Source organism: Notamacropus eugenii, chromosome 5 (assembly GCF_028372415.1).
Source record: "Notamacropus eugenii isolate mMacEug1 chromosome 5, mMacEug1.pri_v2, whole genome shotgun sequence".
In the NCBI taxonomy this organism is placed as follows: Eukaryota; Metazoa; Chordata; class Mammalia; order Diprotodontia; family Macropodidae; genus Notamacropus; species Notamacropus eugenii.
Window position 1 is genome coordinate 178322627 of NC_092876.1, and position 20203 is coordinate 178342829.

The 20203-nt window shown below is 39.9% G+C and overlaps 1 protein-coding gene across 1 annotated transcript in view; it reads left to right on the forward strand.

Annotated features, from left to right (window-relative positions):
- The first annotated feature begins 626 nt into the window (after positions 1-626).
- BARX2 (BARX homeobox 2) overlaps positions 627-20203 on the forward strand; it is an 81716-nt gene continuing 62139 nt past the window's right edge. Inside the window, exon 1 of the mRNA XM_072611581.1 lies at positions 627-1379. Within this exon, the coding sequence (XP_072467682.1) occupies positions 1193-1379 (187 nt within the window). The 5' untranslated portion in view covers positions 627-1192. The remainder of the gene's footprint in view (positions 1380-20203) is intronic.

Sequence of the window (20203 nt, forward strand, 5' to 3'; positions counted from 1 at the left end):
AAGGGAAAAGTTTGAAAATCTTTGTAAAATGTTCTTGCCCTAGAAAACCACAAAAGCTTCCACATGTTCCACAGATATTTCGCGGGGTCAGCTCGGGTTGGAGACGGGAGAAGAAGAAGAAAAGTTGAGCAGTTCTTTGAAAACTCCAGTGGCAGTTAAGAGCGGGCTGACTCTTCAAACTATTCACCTCGAGGGCTCTAAACAGTGACACCGTAACTTTCAAACTTCTCGGTCTCTAAGTTCGACTTTTGGCTACTGACTGTCCTTTCTCACCTTCTCCCCCCAAAAGTTCCTGGAATCTCTGAGGGATACGAGAATTCCTTCTAGAGACTAGTAACAGGAAAGACAACCCTGGCCGCTCGCCTTTGGGGCTGCTTGTCTGGAGATAGGAGAAACGGTCTTCCGCAGAAAAGGGAGAAATGGTCACAGGCGCAGTAAGGGAATTAGGGCGAAGGTTCGTTTCCTGGAGTTTTCCTTAAAGGTATTACACTTAAGGCTACGGGGGGGAAGCGCGCGGACATAAATACACACACACATACACACACACACACACATACACACACACACACACACACACACACACACACACACACACACACACACACACACACACACCTGGAGTTTCTCCCAGGGTCGGGGGAGGAGGAGGAGGAAAAAAATGCCAGCTGTATGAGTATCTTAAAATAGAGAGACACGGAGAGAGGGAGAGAGATTGAGACGGGAAGAGAGAAGGGAGGAGAGAAAGGGAGGGCGGAGAGAGACAGTGTCTGAGAGACACAGAGAGTCCCAGAGATAGGTGGGGGGTAATTAGCTCGCGTTAGTTGGCTGGCCCTCCCCACGCCGCTGCTCGGAGCAGCAACACAATGCAGCCGGGCTAGGCAGTGCAGGAAGCACGACGTGATTGACAGCTGCGCTGTCCCAAAAAGGCTCCCGAGAAGATGCTTATCGGCCGGTGTGTATAGGCGAGAGGGATAGCGCGCGGGCGCTGCACTGTTCCCCGCAGTGCGCGCGGAGCCCGAGCGCAGCGGTGCACTGTCTGTCCCCTTCGGGCCTCCGCGAGGAGGTGGGGGTCTGGCCCCACAGCCCCCGCCCCTCGCGCCCGGAAGACGCTCCTGCCACACTCGCTGTCGGGCTCGGCGCTTTGGGGAGCGGTGCTCCGGCCGACTGGCCGCTCGCTCGACCCGGGCTCACCATGCATTGCCACGCCGAGCTGAGGCTGAGCTCTCCCGGCCAGCTCAAAGCAGCCAGGCGGCGCTACAAGACTTTCATGATCGACGAGATCCTCTCCAAGGAGACCTGCGATTACTTTGAGAAACTTTCCCTCTATTCTGTGTGTCCTTCACTCATCGTCCGACCCAAACCCCTGCATTCCTGTACTGGTAAGACCTCCTAGGACCTTTTCTATTGTCAATTATGTGCTCTCTCTCGAAGTGTTGAACAGAGAGGGATCCGAGGAGAGTCTCTCCTCTTCCCCTGCAAGGGGTCAAGCTCTCCTGTCTTGGTGAATTTTAAGAGTGGGATTTGAAAAGAGCAGGACATGAACCCATTAATCAAGCTGGTTGGAAATAATTCCAGTGCTTTACTTCCTTGGGAATAGGTCTCTTTAGAGACGCCAGAATAAGCAGAAGGGAATTATGACTTCCTCATCCCCGCTGTGGAGGTTCAGACTCAAGGTCTGAGGGCTGCTCAAAGTATATTCAGCTCCTGACATAAAATCTTGGTCTCTGTGCCGCAAGACACTGATTTCAGCTTGTTACTTTTCACTTTAATGTAATTTGCCTAGCCTCTTGCTTTTACCCCTAGGAACCTGTCAAATTAATCTTTGTGCTTGCGTGATCGACTAAATCCGGAGTCAGCCGAACAAACTAGTTTCAGGAAGATTTTGCTGTGGGGAAGTTAACTAAGTTAGCTAGCTGATTGTGGAAAACTCTGCGTGTGCGGAATCCGATTTGTTTCGCCTAGGACATGTTGGGTTTTTTTTTTTTTATTCATATATGATTTCCTTTCTCCCCAAGAATAGAGAAAGACTTAAGGTGAACAAATACACGCGCATATATCTGTCTATATTGAAAAGAGGCAAATTTATGTAGCTTAATTTCAAATATCTTTAAAGAAACAAGAACCTTAATTGACTTTCTACTAAAAAATATCGTCTTGGCACAAAATGCCTCGGTATGATTGCAACTCATGCTAATACAGCAAGAGATGTTTGTACGTCCGTCGTTCTAGAAAAGGACCGCAAAAATCCCTGTTCCTTTGTGTAGGTTAAATTGTGATACGTTGTAAATTAAATCATTTACACAGGCAAGGTGAAGAATGAAACAATTATTCAATGCGTTTGACAAGACAACTGCTTTTTCAGGCCAAACTTAACTCCTAGTGTCCCCTGTTTGGGGCTTTGTATTTCTGTCAAATCAGAGTTGCTAGCTCAGTGTGGTAATCACTGAAATATCTAACAAATAGAATTGAGCCCTGTCATAAAACAATTTATTGCATGATTTCAGATATAACATGACTACACACAACTAATACATAAAATGAGTGCTGGGCCTGTCCTCCATCACTGGAATCATAAGTAGCTTGCAGTGTATAAAAATAAGACCACAAGCAGCGTTCTGTATAGCTCTCCAGTTGTCCTCCAAAATGCATCAATCATATATCTACCACCGTAGATGAGCTCCATTTATTAGGCATGGGAGATATACTCAAATGTCTTAATTTCTTCCTAAATTGTAAACAATGGGAAGTTCTGTATTAAAGAAGTAGATGAATAATCATTTGGAGCAAAACTTGAGAAGAGGAACCTGCTTAAGTTCTTTGAACAGGTAAGATTTATGTTAGGAACAGTTTTGAATACAATTAGGTATTTGTTGTATCAATGCAAACACATTTGGAAAAAAATAGAGGGGGCAAGTTTTAATAAGAACCTCAATGTGTACCAGGACAAATGTTGCTCAGAGAATCGACACCTATCCGTGATCTCCCAGGCTCAATTGGACCAAGAAACATTTTCGGGAATTTTGCCTGTTCTTTTACTTGTTAGACAACTGTTTTTGGTTTACCAAGGCCATGGAATTGGATTGTTTCAGGTAGCTCATCAGCAAACAAACTGGCAAGATTATAGAAGAGAATAGCCCACATGGACTATTAACCCCTTCCCCCCCACCCCCCCAAATGACAGTGGCAAATAATCTCAGAAAACTTTGATCATCAATTTTTAGGGCTAGGAAATTCCATCTCTTATTGAAACTTATCTGGGATGTCCCACAGGGAAAATAAAATGACTCCTGTGTCATTTTGGGAGTGTTTGCAGTGCATTTTAAGTGTATCCAACTCTCCATCCTGTGTTTTCAGTAGTTTAATAACTTAGTGGGGTAGATTACAATTGTCCACAGTCACTGCCTTATTCCATTGTTTCAGTCCTTTGGGACATGAAGTTGTTCTTGGTTGAGGGTTGTGACTTCTCTTAAAAGAGATTTGTCTGATGGAAACTGGGGTCTGCCAAGGGAATTACATTTATAACAACTGACTACAGTGGTCCACACTTTCAGATCCTAAGCCCTCAGTGGGTTTACAATTACAGTTAAAGCCTTTCCCGCATTAGATCATGGGAATCCAACTAATGACTGCTCAATAGTTTTGCAAATACCACATTTTCAAAGCATTTTTGTAGCTTTAGCAGTTAGGATGTGCATCACAAATCTTAGATGGGACGAGCCTAATCTCCCTTTGATTGAAAGAGGCCACAATAAAGCACTGACAGACACGCTGAAAATATGATTTTGTTTTGCTAGAGCATTTTGCAGATAAAGATATTTCACACTCTTGTTGAAAGCAACGGACTAAGGAGCTCAGATGGACACCCTTAGCTGCTTGTTCAAATAAAAATTGCATGACTATAACATCACATCATGTATAGGTTGGTAGTTGAAATAATGAAACATAAGGTAAACATATTTCTTTCTGGTGGCAGTTTTTAAAACCCATAGCAATGCATATGATAAGTGTATCAGTTGGAATGCAACCAAAGAGCTTTAGCAATTAGGAAGCTCCCCTTAATCAATCAAACCAGTCTAATTGTTTAGACTCCATAAACCCCAATGTCAAAATCTGGTGCCTCATCTCCTCAGGCAGAAGAGATGGTATTCAAGTAAACTGAGAAATGAAAATATTTTCATCAGTCAATAATCACTGGACAGAAATTTCTTATGTTCTCTAAAACTGTCCTTAAAAGGTTCCTTTCAGTGGCAGATGTGTTCTCCTTTACCTTGCTCAAAGATCTTGAAATTCAGAAACTTTAATTGTTTTAGGTTTGCCAGAAAACTTCCCCTCAAACCTGAAAGTGAGTTTGAAACAGGAAAGTCTTAACTTGATAAAGTTAAACTCAAGAAAACCAGATCACGGACATTTTCTGACGGGAATTTTTTCTTCTCTCAGCTTGGGTTTCAGGGAAGGGACAGATGAAGGAGAAACTTTTTTTTTCCATGAATATTGTTTTATCATATTCACTCTTCTGGAGGTTGGTAGAGTTTGGGATTGTGGTAGAACACTGAAGTTGGTGTTATTTCAGTGATTTCAGTTTTGAATGCTGTATTCACTGGCCTCTCCTGAAAGTTATAAGATTGACAAGTGATTGAAACCATGAAGCAAATTGGAATTTGTGACGTCAAATAATGGTTAAATGTAGGGAATATATTGACTTTTCCAGTGGTTGTTTTTTGATAGAAGAGCAGTCGGAGGAAAAAATATTACTATTTAGGACTGTTCTCCATTCTAATCCTATCCTCTCTCCTAGCTTTTTCTCACCAAGTTCCATAGGCTTGGAATGGGCTGTCTTCCTGTCCTCCTCCCTACTTAAGGCATTTTCCCCTCCTCCATGAAACATTTTCTCTCCTTTCAAGATTTCTGAAATATCCTCTCAACTCCAACTGATTTTCCTCAAATTTCATATAAACAAGTACGATAGAAGTTTATACTTATCCAACATTTAAAGACTTGCAAAGCATTTCACATGTATTCCATGTTTTCTTATTTGATCGTGAGACGTCATCAGAATACTGTGCCTGGGCTTTTCCCTTGTTATCACATTTAATTTTATATCACAGTTGTTCATATACATATCCCAACCCTCCTGTCAGACCCCCATCATTTAATTGTAAGCTTTTTATATGTCTTTACATCTTCACCAGCTAGCACACTGCCTTTATACATAGTGGGTGATTAATGAACTTTTTAATTGAATGAAATCCAATTTAATTGTGTTCTATTGTATTGGAATCTATTGAATATTATACTCTATTGAAACATCTCTTCAGCTGGAATCATCAATAGTAACGAAGTTGCATTTATGTAGTGTTTTAACTTTATTATCTCAAGTTAGCCTCATAATAACCCAATGAAGAAGGCTCCATCAGTATCCCTATCTCCATTTTATAGATGAGAAACTGACCCCTAGAAATGTTGGCTGCAGTTAGGTGGCACAGTGGATAGAATGATGGGTCTGGGGTCATAAAGACTCATCATCTTGAGTTCAAATCTCACCTCAGATACTTACTAGCTGTGCCACCCTGCGTAAGTCATTTAACCCTGTGTGCCTTGGTTCCTCATCTGTAAAAATCATCTGGAGAAGGAAATGGCAAACCATTCCAGTATCTTTGTCAAGAAACACCAGATGGGGTTTTGAAGAATTGGATATCACTGAACAACAACTATAGAGATATTAATTTTAATTGACCTGCCTACAGACACAGTAAGTGTTCAGAGCAGATGAGATTGGAACCTAGTCCTTCTTGATGATAAGTCTAATTCTCTGATGTTAAATCATACTTATCTCTTGCCTCTCAGGAAATTAGGGAGCAAATGCAGGGATTCTTTAGTATTTGCTTCATAGGAACAACTCATTTGAGATGCATGGCTTTAATCTATTCCCAGGCCTAGAGAAACTTTATACACCAACTGGTAAACAAGTTTGTAGTATAAATTACATGCACAGTGACATCATAAGCTGACCTCCTCCTAGATGATAGACAGGAATATGCCCAATTTACCATTAGAATTTACCTTCTGCGCTGTTCCCTGGTTTATATTTTTTTTGCCTCTCTTCCTTTCCTTTACTGTGCCACCACAGTCTCTGGTGTTTTCTCCCCCAATCCCAGTCACCAATGCTCATCTTAGATCAGTGCTTACCCTGAATAAGGTCTTTACAGCAGGTCTGGTATACCATAGGGGAATAGGACACAGGAGGAAAAGGTGAATCTTCGTGGCTCAACCACCTTCTCATTCAATGCTGCTGACCTATCAAGCTCTGGTTAACATCTTGGCTGGACAGTGTTGGCAGCACTGTTGACATCTCTGGTCCTCATTCTCCATCCTGACCCCTGACTCCCCCCTGTACCTGGGTTGGGTCTGGGTGATCCTCTTAATGGTAGATTATCTTAATGGTAGATAATTGACTTCCCAGTGTGTCCAAAGATCTATCGTTTGGGAGGGGGTGACAATATAGCCTTTTCACACCATTTCCCTTTGTTTATTGCAGTGAAAACTCTCATAGAACCTCAAAAGTACTGCATGCTTGCTTCATAGATTGCATTCAGAAAAGTCATAGAAATTGTGAGAGTGCATTTGAGTTCTGTAATGTGCCAGGGAACAAGAGCTTCCTCATTTGAAGTTCTAGGTCTGGACAGTGGAAAGGAAAAGAACCCTAACTTTGACTGTGTTACTCAAAAGGAAAGGGGGTGACAGGGAGCTGTCCTAGTAGACTGAATTTCTGGCGCCTCACAGCTCAGAAGCCACAATTAATGATTTGGAGTTGGGTAAATTCAGTTCCCACTGCTCAGTCGGTGAAAGATTGCAGTGGAGGTGGCAGTGGTGGGTGGGGGAACGCCCTCTCTGAATACCTCCTAATAGGAATTTTGAATACATATCTCCCTAGAAACATTGTTACCGCTGATCCTTAGGACTACCTTAGTGTTGTAGACACTTATACTAAAGGCACTTTGTGGGTTATAGGGGCTTTTGTGGGCTGGCCTGGGGAATCTAACCCCATATGTAACACTTGATACAGGAAAATTCCTCCCTTGTTTCAAACAGCCTACTTATAAATGAACCTTGGATTCTCTGCCCACTTGTAAGCTTGAGTATTTAGACATGATCTCAGTCCTGCATAAGACCATGTTTTAAATATTCCACTCAAAATGACAAGGTTGATCACTTACCTCCTCTGATTTTCAATAGCTAGATCAGTCACTAAAACAGCTAGAAGAGCTTAACTAAATATGAATTTTAGAACAGAAGGCAGGTTAAAGATCATTGCAACCTCCTGCCTTGGATAGAAAGGTGCCAAGGTAAATATTTTTGGGGGGAGGATGGGTCCAGCCCTGTGATTTATCCATGTGGAGAATTCTTGTTGAGGAAACACCCCACACTGATGCTGATCCACAGCTAATTTCTAACTTAAGGTTTTAGAAAGTTGCCCGAGGCACCAAGAGATTAAGGGATGGTCACACAGCTTCTGTATAGCAGAAGCAGGTTTGGAATCCATGTCTTTCTGTCTGCAAGTCTGACTTTCTTGCCACTAAGTCCATCATGTGGTTTCTCTCATAATTATTTCAAAGATCAAGTGAAATGGTTTGTGCACAGTGCCTCACAAACCATAATATAAATATGAGCTATTGTGGTGGTGGTAGTTATAACAAATAATAATATCTCACTCTGAGTCCATATTAATCCACCATCCCCTTCACACACACACACACACACACACACACACACACAGACACACACACACATCCCTCCTGCCCCTGCTTCCATCATATTTGTTATTTATGGATCAAGGAGCCAGAAAGGTAGACCCAAATTAATTATATCCAAGGCTTGGAGGGTAATGGTAGGTAGGTGATGGCATGATAAACCAAGCCAGTCACATCCAGGGTATAATCAGCCAGCCAATTTAGTGGGGGATTTGGGGAAGGGTTATTTCATGTCATGGCATTGAGAACATTTTATCCTCCAAGCATGAGGAAAGAGTATATTCCTTAATTTGGTATTCCTTGTGTATTTATGTCTTAAAGAACATGCCCTACCTGGAATGCAAAATGAAATGAGATGCAGGAGTGAGTGTCTTCTTTGGGAGTGAAGGGACCTGCTACCCTTTCAACATGTTAGCTCTAGATTTTACTAAAACCACAGCTCCTTTTGGATAGCCAGGCACCAAACTCCATCCCATTGCCTAGGAACTTGAGAAATGGGCACAGGAATGTTAATGGAGAAATGTTAAATGGGAGCTTGGAAAATGATCATTATCAACCAACATTTGTATTTTGGCCAGGGACAAATAGGCTTTTGTTGTAATTACTCATAACTGCTGCCCCAGTTGCCATTCCAAGGATAAATCAAGGAATAGAGAGAATGTGTATCTGGTCCAGGTCTTCCAAGACCAGGGAACAAGTCAAAAAAGTGATAGCAATATTGGGGGAGAGCCCTTTGGGGGCCCACAGTGCAGGAAACCTTTCTGTTCCTTAATCTGTAGAATCCTTTGGCTAAGTGACTCTAAGGGATTTTAGTACCATAGTCTCTTGGTTCAGTTCAACTGGGTTTTATTACTTGCCTGTCTTTCTTCAGCTCTGATTTTCACCCCTACACCCTGCCCCAGATTAAGTAGGAAGTATTTTGGTTTACAAGCTTGAAATGACTTCCTAAATATCTATGATCCCCAAAATTATTCAGTTCAATGAATAGTTATTCTAGTGTATGTCCTATTTGCCAGCACTTATGTTGATCAGGTGGTCATTTGGATCATTCACATTTTCCTACTTTATCCTAAATCCTTTTATGCCTCTTTAGCTTACAGGTAGATTAGCTAGGGAAGCAGTAAGAATTGCTACAAGTCCAAATCCTACTGGAATCACTGTAAACCCTTCTGAGGTGGTCTCTCGGGTGTATGAAAAGAACTAGGATAAGGAAGACATTCTGACAGTTTAATAACTAGTATGTACTATGTGGCATTTGCTCTCCAAACCCCACCTATGGGGTATGTCACCCATGAAGTAATCATCTTAACCTCATTCGTGTGAAATTGTGTGTAATGCCTTGTATGGGGTGAGTTTTCCTGCAAATACACCAGTGTCCTTGACATTTGTAGCTCTTCCTTGGTGATTGAATTTCAGACATGAAGCTAAGAATATTTGTTAGGTCTGACAAGTCATCCCTTCTTTTGGCCCTTCCACCCTCATCAGGGCATAGACTCAACAAAAAGTCTTGGGTTAATTGAAGGAATTAGCGAAAGTAGCATCTGCCCTGAGAGAAATTAATTTGAAAGACCTCAGCAAAAAAGAGGACAAATTTTCTTTTAAAGTCAGGAAGCTTCTGAAATTCAACCTGAGAACCACTGCCGTCTCATAGTAGTTCTGGAGCAGCTGGAGTCTTAGCCTTAGAAAGGAAAGGCATAGACCTAGGAAAGGAAATCTTTTGTTTTGCACAGAAAGCTTGCAGGCTCTTTAAGAGTGAGTGAGCTCTGTCCTGTGCCTAACATTTTTCACTCTTCTGGAATAGGATAAAAGTTGTTAGAAACTTTGAAGAGCAAAGGGCGCGTTGCTCCCCTTGAAATTGAGGGTTGAAGTGGAAGAACACAACGGAAAAGCCCAGAGGCCCCCGTTGTCGAGTTCCTCCAGTTTTAACAGGCACAAGGGATCGCTTATAATTTCTGTTGTCCCCATTTGGTTGAACAGCCATAACAAATGCTCACCATGGGGGGCTGCCGTTCCTGCTGTGCCTCATTCACTGAGAAGTGGGTGGAACTCTGGGGTTTGGGATGAGAAGAGCAGAGCTTGCGGATGATGTCTGAAAGGAATTAAACACGTTCCAGGTCTTCATGCACAACTGTACCTACGTTGTGCTGAGTTTTGGTGTTGAGTGGACTATAGCCATCGGAATGGATTCAGTTCCCTGTGGTCCCAGAGACATAGTTTTCCAGAGTTCCCTAAACGACCTGGGCATCAGAGCCAGAGAAGGCAGCTCTATTCAACAGAGGACTATTTGACAAAGCCAGAAAGCACACAGAATCTGCCTAAAGCATGCGCGTAGAGTGACCAATTCCTCCTGAAAGTAGTCATGTGGATCAAGACAGGATCTGAGGGCAGCCATTTGAAGACTTAAAGAAAAAAAGGCATCGCCAGTTTTCCACCTTGCTTGAGATCTGACTCAGTTCCGGTTCCCTGTGAGATTGTAATGGGTCCTTTCTTCTCAGTATGGAATGCCAGGAAAGAAATCAGAATTTATATGGCAGGGGAACCTGGTTACAATATTTAGTAGCATTCAGCAGGAATTCAATGAATTAAAATTAACTCTCTGGTTCCAAACTTACTAGCTATTTTTTTAAAAAATACCAACCATAGCAAACCCAGAGGGTTTTATTTTTACAAGTGCCTAATAACATTTTTGGAGGGGTGCTTGTGATGAAAGTCCTGTAAAATATAAATGCTCTAAATAAAAACACAATTAATTTTTTCATTATAGAGTCTAATTAACCATCATTAAGGCCCTTTTATATAGTAATTTAATTTCATGACAATGGAAACTTGGCACACATTTAAGAAAGAAAGCAACACACCTAGATAGATATCAGGAGCTGGACTAATTACATTTGGGCTGGGATTGAATCTTAAATATGATTGTTGTTGTAAAAGAGGCAGAGATGACAGAAAGCCCAACTCTGTAATCACTTTGGAAAGTCTCTAACTTCTTTTGTGCTGTTTGAAATTGAATAGGGATTGGGGAGTGGTAATTCTGAGCATTAGATGAGGTACAAGTACATTTGAAATGGGTCCTTGCCAATCACCGATTGCATCTGGTGGCATTGCTGTTTGACGGGTGCAAAGGGACAGCTGTATATGCTTCCTGACTTCAGTGGCAGAGTTCATAAAGATGAACACAGCCTTCTTATAAGGAAAGGTCAAGATGTGGCTTGAACCAAAGCCAGCCCGAGACTCTGAACACCAATTTTAGAATAGTTGGAGCCTAGGCACAGAGGACTTTACGATGAACACTTCCCCAGACTGTGGCTGGTGAGGCAGAGAACTGCAATGCTTTGTGATGCCCTGTTGCCCTGTAAGCACTGTTTCTTGATTCTACCTACTCTGAGTTTATTTCATATGTTCACAAATCAATAGCTCATGCCCATCTAATTTCAGCATGTGTGGGGGGTAGGGTGTTACCCTTGGTGATGTATGGAGGGTTTGGGAAAAGATGTCTCAATGACCTGGTTAAGAAATTGAATCTCTAAACTGGCTGCTGCCTGGACTTTTGGTCATTCTGGCATATTGAAAAAGTACCCCTGCTGCTTGATTTAGCTTTCTATTCCCTGATTGTCTCTTCTCTCTTTATTTTCATCATTCACAGATCAATTATGACCAGTGGGGAAACACTGGAGCAATCTTGTGCCTCTCTAATGCCATGAGGTCACGGGAGAGTTTCCATCTCAGGAAGTTCTCAATTCACTGTCTCTACCCCACCCCCTACTATCACTGTGCCCTTTTGACTTTATAACTGTTGTCTGTTATGCCTAGGACAGAGGAAATAAGCAAAAAAAGGTGTGCTATTTATAGTTTGATTTAGAAACCTAATTTAAGCAGCATCTTTTGGAGTTGGCTTTATCTTCCCGTAGCAAGGCAGAAAATTCGAATTTTATGCCTCTCCTTCATCTTGGGGAAATAGTCCAGACTAGTGGTTCTCAAGGTATTGTCCAGGATGTCTGGAGGTCCCTTTCAGGAGGTCCATGAGGTCAAAATTATTTTTATACTAATACTAAAACTTTAAATTTTTAATGTGGTAAATGATGATAGATAGAAACCGAAAAAACAAAAGTTCTTTAGGGAGTCCTCAACAGTTTTTTAAGAGGGGAAGGGTCCTGAATTCCACAAGTTTGAGAACCACTTGCCCAAAGATGGAATCTATTTCCTGTAGCATAGACCTTGACAGGGAGTATTGACATATAACAAGTGTTATCAGCATCCTATATCTCAAATTCATCAGGAAGGTAAATTATGTCATGTTCTGCCAAAAAAAAAAGGAAATTCAGTCTATTCTCAAAACAAACTAAGACTCATCTCAATTTAAGGTACCTCATTAGTGTAGTGAGGTAAAATCTATACTGAGACACTTCAGGTGTCAATGAATATCTTTGTCTTATGGACTAGTTAATGGTTGCCTTAATCATTAGTTGGTCCTGCAAGAAAAATCTGTCGGCATGCACTCTTTTATTCGCTTACAAGTTGGGGAATATATGCACTCAAAGGTACGTTATATACAAATACACTTTTTCATTGGCCTTAGTAAAATCCTGCCTCCCTCACTCTCCCAATTTGGTAAATGCTCTTTGCTTATCTTGGTTGATTTCTGCTGTCCTAATTGGTGTGTTGGTTTCTGGTTTCCTAATTCATGACTTTTAGTGTATGAGTTCATGCCATCTTTGAACTGAAAACCTGGAATAGGATTATTTTGCAGCCACTGCCTTTCTCCCCAAATCTGCAGTGATTCTGACACACGAGGACACATCTCTTTCTGATAATGTAAAAATTCTAAATGAATTGCCTGTCAGTGAGGGCAAGACAAATGCATTTTTTGATTGCCTCATGTTTTAACAAGTATTTGACAAATATAGTCATGTCTTAGCCTTGTCTTTGGCCTACCTTGTGTGTTGGAATGGACACTTTAAATTTTAAAAAAATGTTGTTGTTGTGAGATGATTGTGGTTAAAAGTTGAAGGAGCTAAAAATATAATTAGTGATAACATTGACATAAAACTACTGAGTTCTACTTTTTTCTGCTGTCTAATGCTGATTTGATAATTAGCTTAAAAATCAAATATAAGTGAAATTTTAAATGTTAAGATGAGTATCAAGAATTAGCCATAGAAAAGGCTCATTGAGTTTTTGAGTCAGTGGCAAGTCCATTCCTTTGGTGAAGTCTCAATCTATGGGATATGAGTTCTGGTGACACCAATATAAATTGGAGTATATCCATACTGTCTTGTTCTGGATGATTCTTGTCCCTGTCCCTTCATAATCTTCATGGAGGATCTATCCAATGTGGTTTGGGTCTTTTAATATTTTGTGATAAAAGTCCCATGGTTGTACATGTTACTTCTTGTTCTTGCTACTACTGGCAATGCATCAAACAAGGAGTTTGTTGCTTGTAATGAACAGCCTTGTTGCTCCAAGCCCACTGCTGGGAGAACTGAGATAACTAGCCGTGGATGAGTTCCATTATTCTCTAGTCGTTTTACTTGATGATGTGTTCTTCCTATATAAGATTATTTTTCTTTCAGGGGAAAAAATTCACAAATTCATGGCTGTTACAGCTGGAGGGCACTTTAGAAGTGAAATTGGAAATAACAGATTAAATAATTTTGGCAAAAGTTAAATATAGGTTTTGTAGAGGACTATATTTTTCAATGGAAAAGTTTGTACAAAAGAAGATGAATTAAATGTTGCTGCAGCTAGAAAAGTTGAAATGATCACAAGATAATTTTCTTTTGAGAAGAAAGATAAAGCAATCACCCTGAGGCAGCACTCTAATTTATTTGTTCTTTTTATATTGCTATAAAAGGAATAAATATATTTGTTACATATGTACTTGTTGCCTCCTCCATTAGAATGTGAACTCATTGTAACTAAAGATTGTCCCATTCTTTGCATTCCGACCTCTAGCACCTAGTATAGAGCCTAGCAAATAGTAGCTGTTTACTGAATTTTGTTGGTTGATTATAGCACTGTCTGCAGCAGTGGACAGAACCTGAGGCTTGAAGTAGGGAGAACCTGGTTTTACTCCCACCTCAGATACTTTATAATATTTTAACTGCACGCAAATCACCTGAGAGCCTCAGTTAAACGTGTATAACAATTGTACAACCTAACCTCACAGAATTGTTGTGAGAAAAGCATTTTTGCAAACCTTAAAGAACTATACAAATGTGAATTATTTGTATTTGCTAACATTATCAAAGCTGGAAGTGACCATAAAGATTATTTTGTCCAACCCCCTCATTTTACAGGTGTGGAAAGAATCTGAGACTCAGATATGTTAAATGACTTGACCAAGGTTACACAGGTAAGAAACAGCAGAGATCCATTAATCTGTGCCTTTTCACTGGCTACCCCTCAAGCCTGGAGCAAATCTTTTCAACTCTACTTCTTGGTTTTCCTGCTTTCTTCAAAAATCAGCTAAAATCTTCCCTTCTGCAATAAACTTTTCTTGATTCCCCTCACTGCTGGTGTATTCCATCTGAGATTACTTTCCATTTACTTGTGTGTGTGTGTATCTCTCTATCTACACACACACATATATATGCAGATATATGTATGTATATATATATTTATATATATGTATGTACATATATATGTATACACACACACACACACACACACACACACATATATATATATAATATCACATACACACATAGAGTTGTTTTTAGAAGAACTTGTTGAGGTCAAAAACCTGGATTTCTTTTGCCTTTCTTTCTATCCCCAGTGCTTAGCACAGTACATGGCACACAGTCAGCACTTAATAAGTGCTTGATGATGATGGCCAAACTGCCCTCTCAAAAATAACAGAGAGCCACAGGTGATTGTAATTAATGTATTATAGAACTCTATAGAACTGAAGTCAAATCTGACATGACCAAAAGGACTGATGGGTTTATTTAGTGTAACAATGGGTACTTCTGAGTATCAGACTACTTGCAGAACTGAGCTTTAGATATTGTCTGTGGGGCGCCATGATCTACGCCAGCTTTCAGCTCAGTCTATTCTGTTGCACTTCCAGATAAAATCCCTTTGTCCCTTTATAGTCACTGTATTGCATCTCATTTTATACAATTTATAAAACTATAATTGAGAGGTTTGAAGGAAAAGAAGGTTCTGCAAACCGATGATGCTGATTTTTTTCAAGGTGAAGGATGGTGTTGTATTGTTTCAGTCATGTCTAACTGGATTTCATTTGGAGTTTTCTTGGCAAAGATACTGGAGTGGTTTGCCATTTCCTTTTCCATCTCATTTTACAGATGAAGAGACTGAGGCAAACAGAGTGAAGTGAGTTGCTTAGGGTCATACAACTAGTAAGTAAGTGTTTGAGACCAGATTTGAATTCAAGAAGGTGAGTTTTCCTAACCCCAGGCTCAGCACACTATCCACTGTGCCACCTAGCTGCCCTGAGGATGTTGATGGGATTTGGATCTTTTTGAGTGGTTTGGTTAAAATTTCTCTCTGACATTTTCCTCTTCAGTTGGAAGGATGGAGATGCATTCCACAAAGGCTTTAGATCTAGGTTCTATTATTTTAATAAGCAACCCCAGAAAATGAGTAATGAAATAATACAGAGGAAGTCATTCATTATGTATCTGAGGGAAGGGGAGAGAAAGAGAGGCAGGTAATGAAGAAGATGGATTATTATGCTCCAGGGCAGATTCTTAGTCTTCAGATGCACTGAAATTTTTCACACCTTCCATTTTTTTCTTAATCCGCAACTTTCAAACCTAGGTTTGGTTTTGTTTTAAAAGAAAGGGACAAAATCTACCTTGTGCTATCCTGATAGATGAATGTTTATCCTATATCCTGGAATGCCATTCTGATGCCATTAAATTTCTATAATTATTCTTTATTTTTTTGTTTTTCTGAACTTTTCCTATTACTAAATTCTTTCTAGAAGCCGAAAGAAATGATTATATTTAACTAGTGAATTAATTTTGTTGCCCCTGAGTATCATGGTAACTCAGTGTAGACTTTGACTCTTCTTGCTTGTTTTGGAAGGACCTTTTGGAAATCACCTTGGACTCCCTGCTTAGGGAATTGGAGCATGTTGTAAGGAAGGAATACTCTCTTAGAGTCTGAAGACTTTGCTTTTAGCTGCACAGAGGCTTTCTGAATAGGGGTATATTTTCATTTTGGAGTGCTGAGTGGAGAGGGCTGGCTATTGCGGTTGTAAGATCTTTGTGGTAGTGGGGCACAAGTGTTATCTATTGCATAAAAAATAGGGTCTTGTGAATATTCTGGGTGTATATAGGGTTCCTTTTAAACTATTTGTTTGCCCTTATGGTGAACCCGTTTTGTAGGTTTTGCAGGCTTTACAGATAGGAGGGACTGAGGAAATCAGTCCAACCTTCTTATTTAAAATAATTTTTGTTTTTACATCGTTGTTTTATCCTTTACCACAGCCCTAGGCTGAACCCTTCCCTTGTTACAAAAAAAAATTTAAGCCAAAAGACCAAATAAAGTGACTGTATTTAAGAGAGTATACAACATTCCTTTCTGTGTGCTAAGGAGAGGGAGGTAAGTTTCATTATCTGTTCCCTGGGAACATTGTTGGTTTTCCATTTATTCAGTTTGGCCTTCTTTTCAACTCCTTTTTATAGATACGGAAACTGAATTTAGGAGATGTGAAATGCACCACATCTGAACTGAGCCCACTCCTCTCGTTCCCTTCCCCCTGCTCTTGGTTTGAGCTTCAGAGTGATTCCAGAAGCTTCTTTAGAATCAAGGTTTTCCTTTCTTTGTGTTGAAAGAGGGAGAAAATGGGTTGTTTAGGCAACAGGATGAGTGGCATTCTAAAGGTCTTTGTTTGGATGCATTTGTCTTAAAAAATGACTCTTCCCAAAGATATGTCAGCCCAAATGTTTGATGCCTAAATACCAGTTGTATTCCATTCTCTTTGTACTGAAAGCTGAGACTTAGACTATGTCTCCACAATGCTTTATACTTCTTAATATAAATGTGCCATTCAAAGTGGGGGAGGTGTTGATTCTACTGTATTTTGCCCTGGTCATACCACACCTGGAGTATTCTGCCCAGTTTTGGACACTGGACATCTACACATTGAAGATTATCCAGAGTGAGGTAAGAAGAATGGTAAAAAAATAAAAAAACAAAACACCAACAACAAAACATTCTGTATGAGACTCAATTGAAGGAATTGAGGACGTCTGACCTGAAGTGAAGACTTGAGTTGAATATGATTTCCGTCTTTCAATATTTGGAAGGCTGTCTTTTGCAAGAGTAATCAGACTAGTTTTGTCTGGTCTAAGGGGTCAGAATAGGATCAATAGATGAAAATGACAAGGAGGCAGATTTTAGCTCTATGTAAGAAAGAACTTCCTAACAATTAGAGCTCTTCAAAATAGTGAGCCTGTTGTCACTGGAAATGCACAAGCAGTCTAGATGACAGTTGTGCAGGTATGTTGTAAAAGATAGTGATGTTTCATGTGGATGTTGGACTAGAGGATCTCTAAAGTCCCTTCCAGACTTGGAATTCAGGCATATAGGAAAAAAAGTTCTGGATTTGAATTGAGGAAGACTGAGTTCAAATTCTGTCCCAGGCACTTACTGTGTCACCTATGACAAGTAATGTAACTTTTCAGAGCTTCAGTTCCCCATCCATAAAAAATGAGGATAATCATACTGCCTACTACCTTCCTACCTACCATACTGAGTTAGTTCAAAAAAACTACTTTGCAAATCTTAAGGTTCTATGCAGTTATGAATTATTGCTATTACCATCATCAGTATTGATGTGTTCCGTGAAAGAAATCAGTCAGGCAGATTGCTTAGTACAATATAGGTTCTAGAACCCTCATATTGTATCCTAATAGCTCACATTGATAGGAGCTTTTCAGTTGACAAAGTTTTATTCATAGTCCTTTGAAGCAGATGTTGCAGATATATAAAACTGTTTTACAGATGAGGAAACTGATGTCTAGAGTAGTTTAAGTGACTTGTTAAACTTTCCAAGTCTAATCAGTGGTGGAGCTAGGACTGAGACCCTTATTTTCTATCTATGCGTCAGTGATTTTTCCTACTATACTATGTTGTGTTTGAACCTAACCCCCACCCTAGAGCATTATCAGTTCAGGCAATGACATGGTTCTTTAATGTGGATACAAAGTATTACGAACTCTTAAGTGAGTAACACAAAGGAGTCAACATTATTCCATTACAAAATGTCATTTTTTCTTTTCTGTTAGTTTTGGCCTGACTGCTGTGCCTTATTCTACCCACCCCTATCCTATAGTATTTCCTGATACATTGTTGGGTGCTTCAAAATCTATTTTTTTTATGCAATGGAGTTTGGTGATGGAAACTTTGATTGATGCAATCTGTGGTAGAGTAGAGGGAGATGGGCTAGGCATCTAGGATGAGAATTTGCCTCTTTTTGGATCACAGAGAAGAAAGAATAAAATTCAATCAGCGTTTCTTTTTCTTAATTAGGGAACGGGCAACAGAAGGGAAGGTTGAAGTGTACTATGAGGGCCAATCCTCTTCCAAGTTCTTGTTCTATGGAGGAAAGGAGTTATGAAAGAAGCTCCTATTTTATAAGCTTTTAAATTGCAAGGCTGCGGACACCTGTAATAAGCAGGTGGCAGATCTGGCTGATGATTCTATTTAAAGGGATAATGGTGGATGATGATATGTAAGGAAATGACTATTTGAACCGAGGTCTTTTGTGGTCTTACAATTGTACCTAATTAAACATTACTATCTGAGGGAGGTAGTTAAATATACTATTTGTATTTGTAAATTTCTCCCCACAAGATGAAGATTCCCTCTCTTTTCAGGTGTTCAAGAAATAGCTTAGATACCCAGTAGAAAGGATAGCTGAAAAATTGTGGGTCTCATCTGTTCTCATTACTTACTTACATGTTGTGACAACTCACCATTATTCCTCACCATTGGTGATCATTTTTCTTTTAAAATTTTTTTATTGATGTAGGTTTTTTTTTAATAGTTCAGTCATTTTCCAATGACTTCCCCCAATCATTTCCCCTGAGAATCTTGTAACACATAAGTTTAAGCAAAACAAACTGCTACACTGACAATGCCTGAAAATGTGTGCCTTATTCTATTCCTGTAGTCCACTACCTTTCTGACAGGAGGAAGGAACTGTGTTTCCCCATCAGTCATCTGAACTCACAAATTGGCATCTTCTGAGCCTTTCCATGTTTTCCTTTAAATTGTTTTGGTCAACATGCAAATCAATGTCTTGTTTACTTAGCTCTGCATCATTTCATATGTTTTCCTAAAAGAGTCTCTGAATCCTTCAGATTAATTATGTTTTATATCCCAGTCCTGTTCCAGTTACATTCATATACCAATTTGTTAAGCTGTTCTGTGACTGGTTGAAACATGCTTTTGGTCCAGAACAAAAACTTCTGCTAGACTGTAGTATTACTGCTATTATATAATATACTATCATTACTCTTCAGTATTCTTGAGTAGTTTCAGTCTTTGCAGGGAGAGATTGGAAGAGAATGGAAGTAGTCAAGGAAGGAAGAGTGGAAGTTCAAAGTTATGAGCAAAGAGTAGTCTACCAGAGGCGGAACTGAACAACTGACCTCATTATCTGTGACCCTGGGAGCCAGAAAATTTCAATTAGAGGAGTTGTTGGACAAGAAAAATGGATAGAAATATGAGTCCCCTTTGAGCTTACTGAGGAATTCAACCTCCAGTCTAGGGTGCTTAAGAGATAAATGAATGCTGATTTATATATGAAAAGAAGGGAAAGGGTAACTGAGCAAGTTAAGTGAGGAGTTGGGGGAAAGGGCAACATATAGTGTAGCAAAAGGCAGAGAACTTTGGGTGTCAGTATTTTTATTTCCTATTAGAAGAACAGAACTGAAAAACATGAGAATGGGAGACTTCTTTCTGGAAATCTATGCTGTGAGTACGTGCTTATTATCACAGGCGTTCCTGTTAAGTGACAGCCAATGATCGCTGGTTAGGCAATGCGTTTGCTTAGAATGCGTGCAGCCTAATTACTTTATATATTATTGATGCATTAAGGAATTTCATCAGCCAGCTTCACAAAAGTTCAGTATTATTGTAGTGTGATAACATGATAATAGTAATAAGGCAGGATTTGCATTTTGTAGGCTACTCAGAGTATCTTTGTATGTTGTATATTGTACGGACCTGATCTGTGGAAGCAGTATGGGATGGTGGAGAAAAGCAAAGGGTAATAGAAGGCATAATCTTCCTTTCCCAGTGGGCCCTCCATTGAAACATTCTATGACCATGGATAAATCATTTTTACCTTTGTCTGGGTTTACACAAGGGGACTTTCAGCATTGCTTTGCCTCCTCTGGGTGTTGGGAAAGGTTGATGGATTAACGAATGTTAATTTAGTGGTCTAAAAATACAAAAGCATGAAATAAATGCAA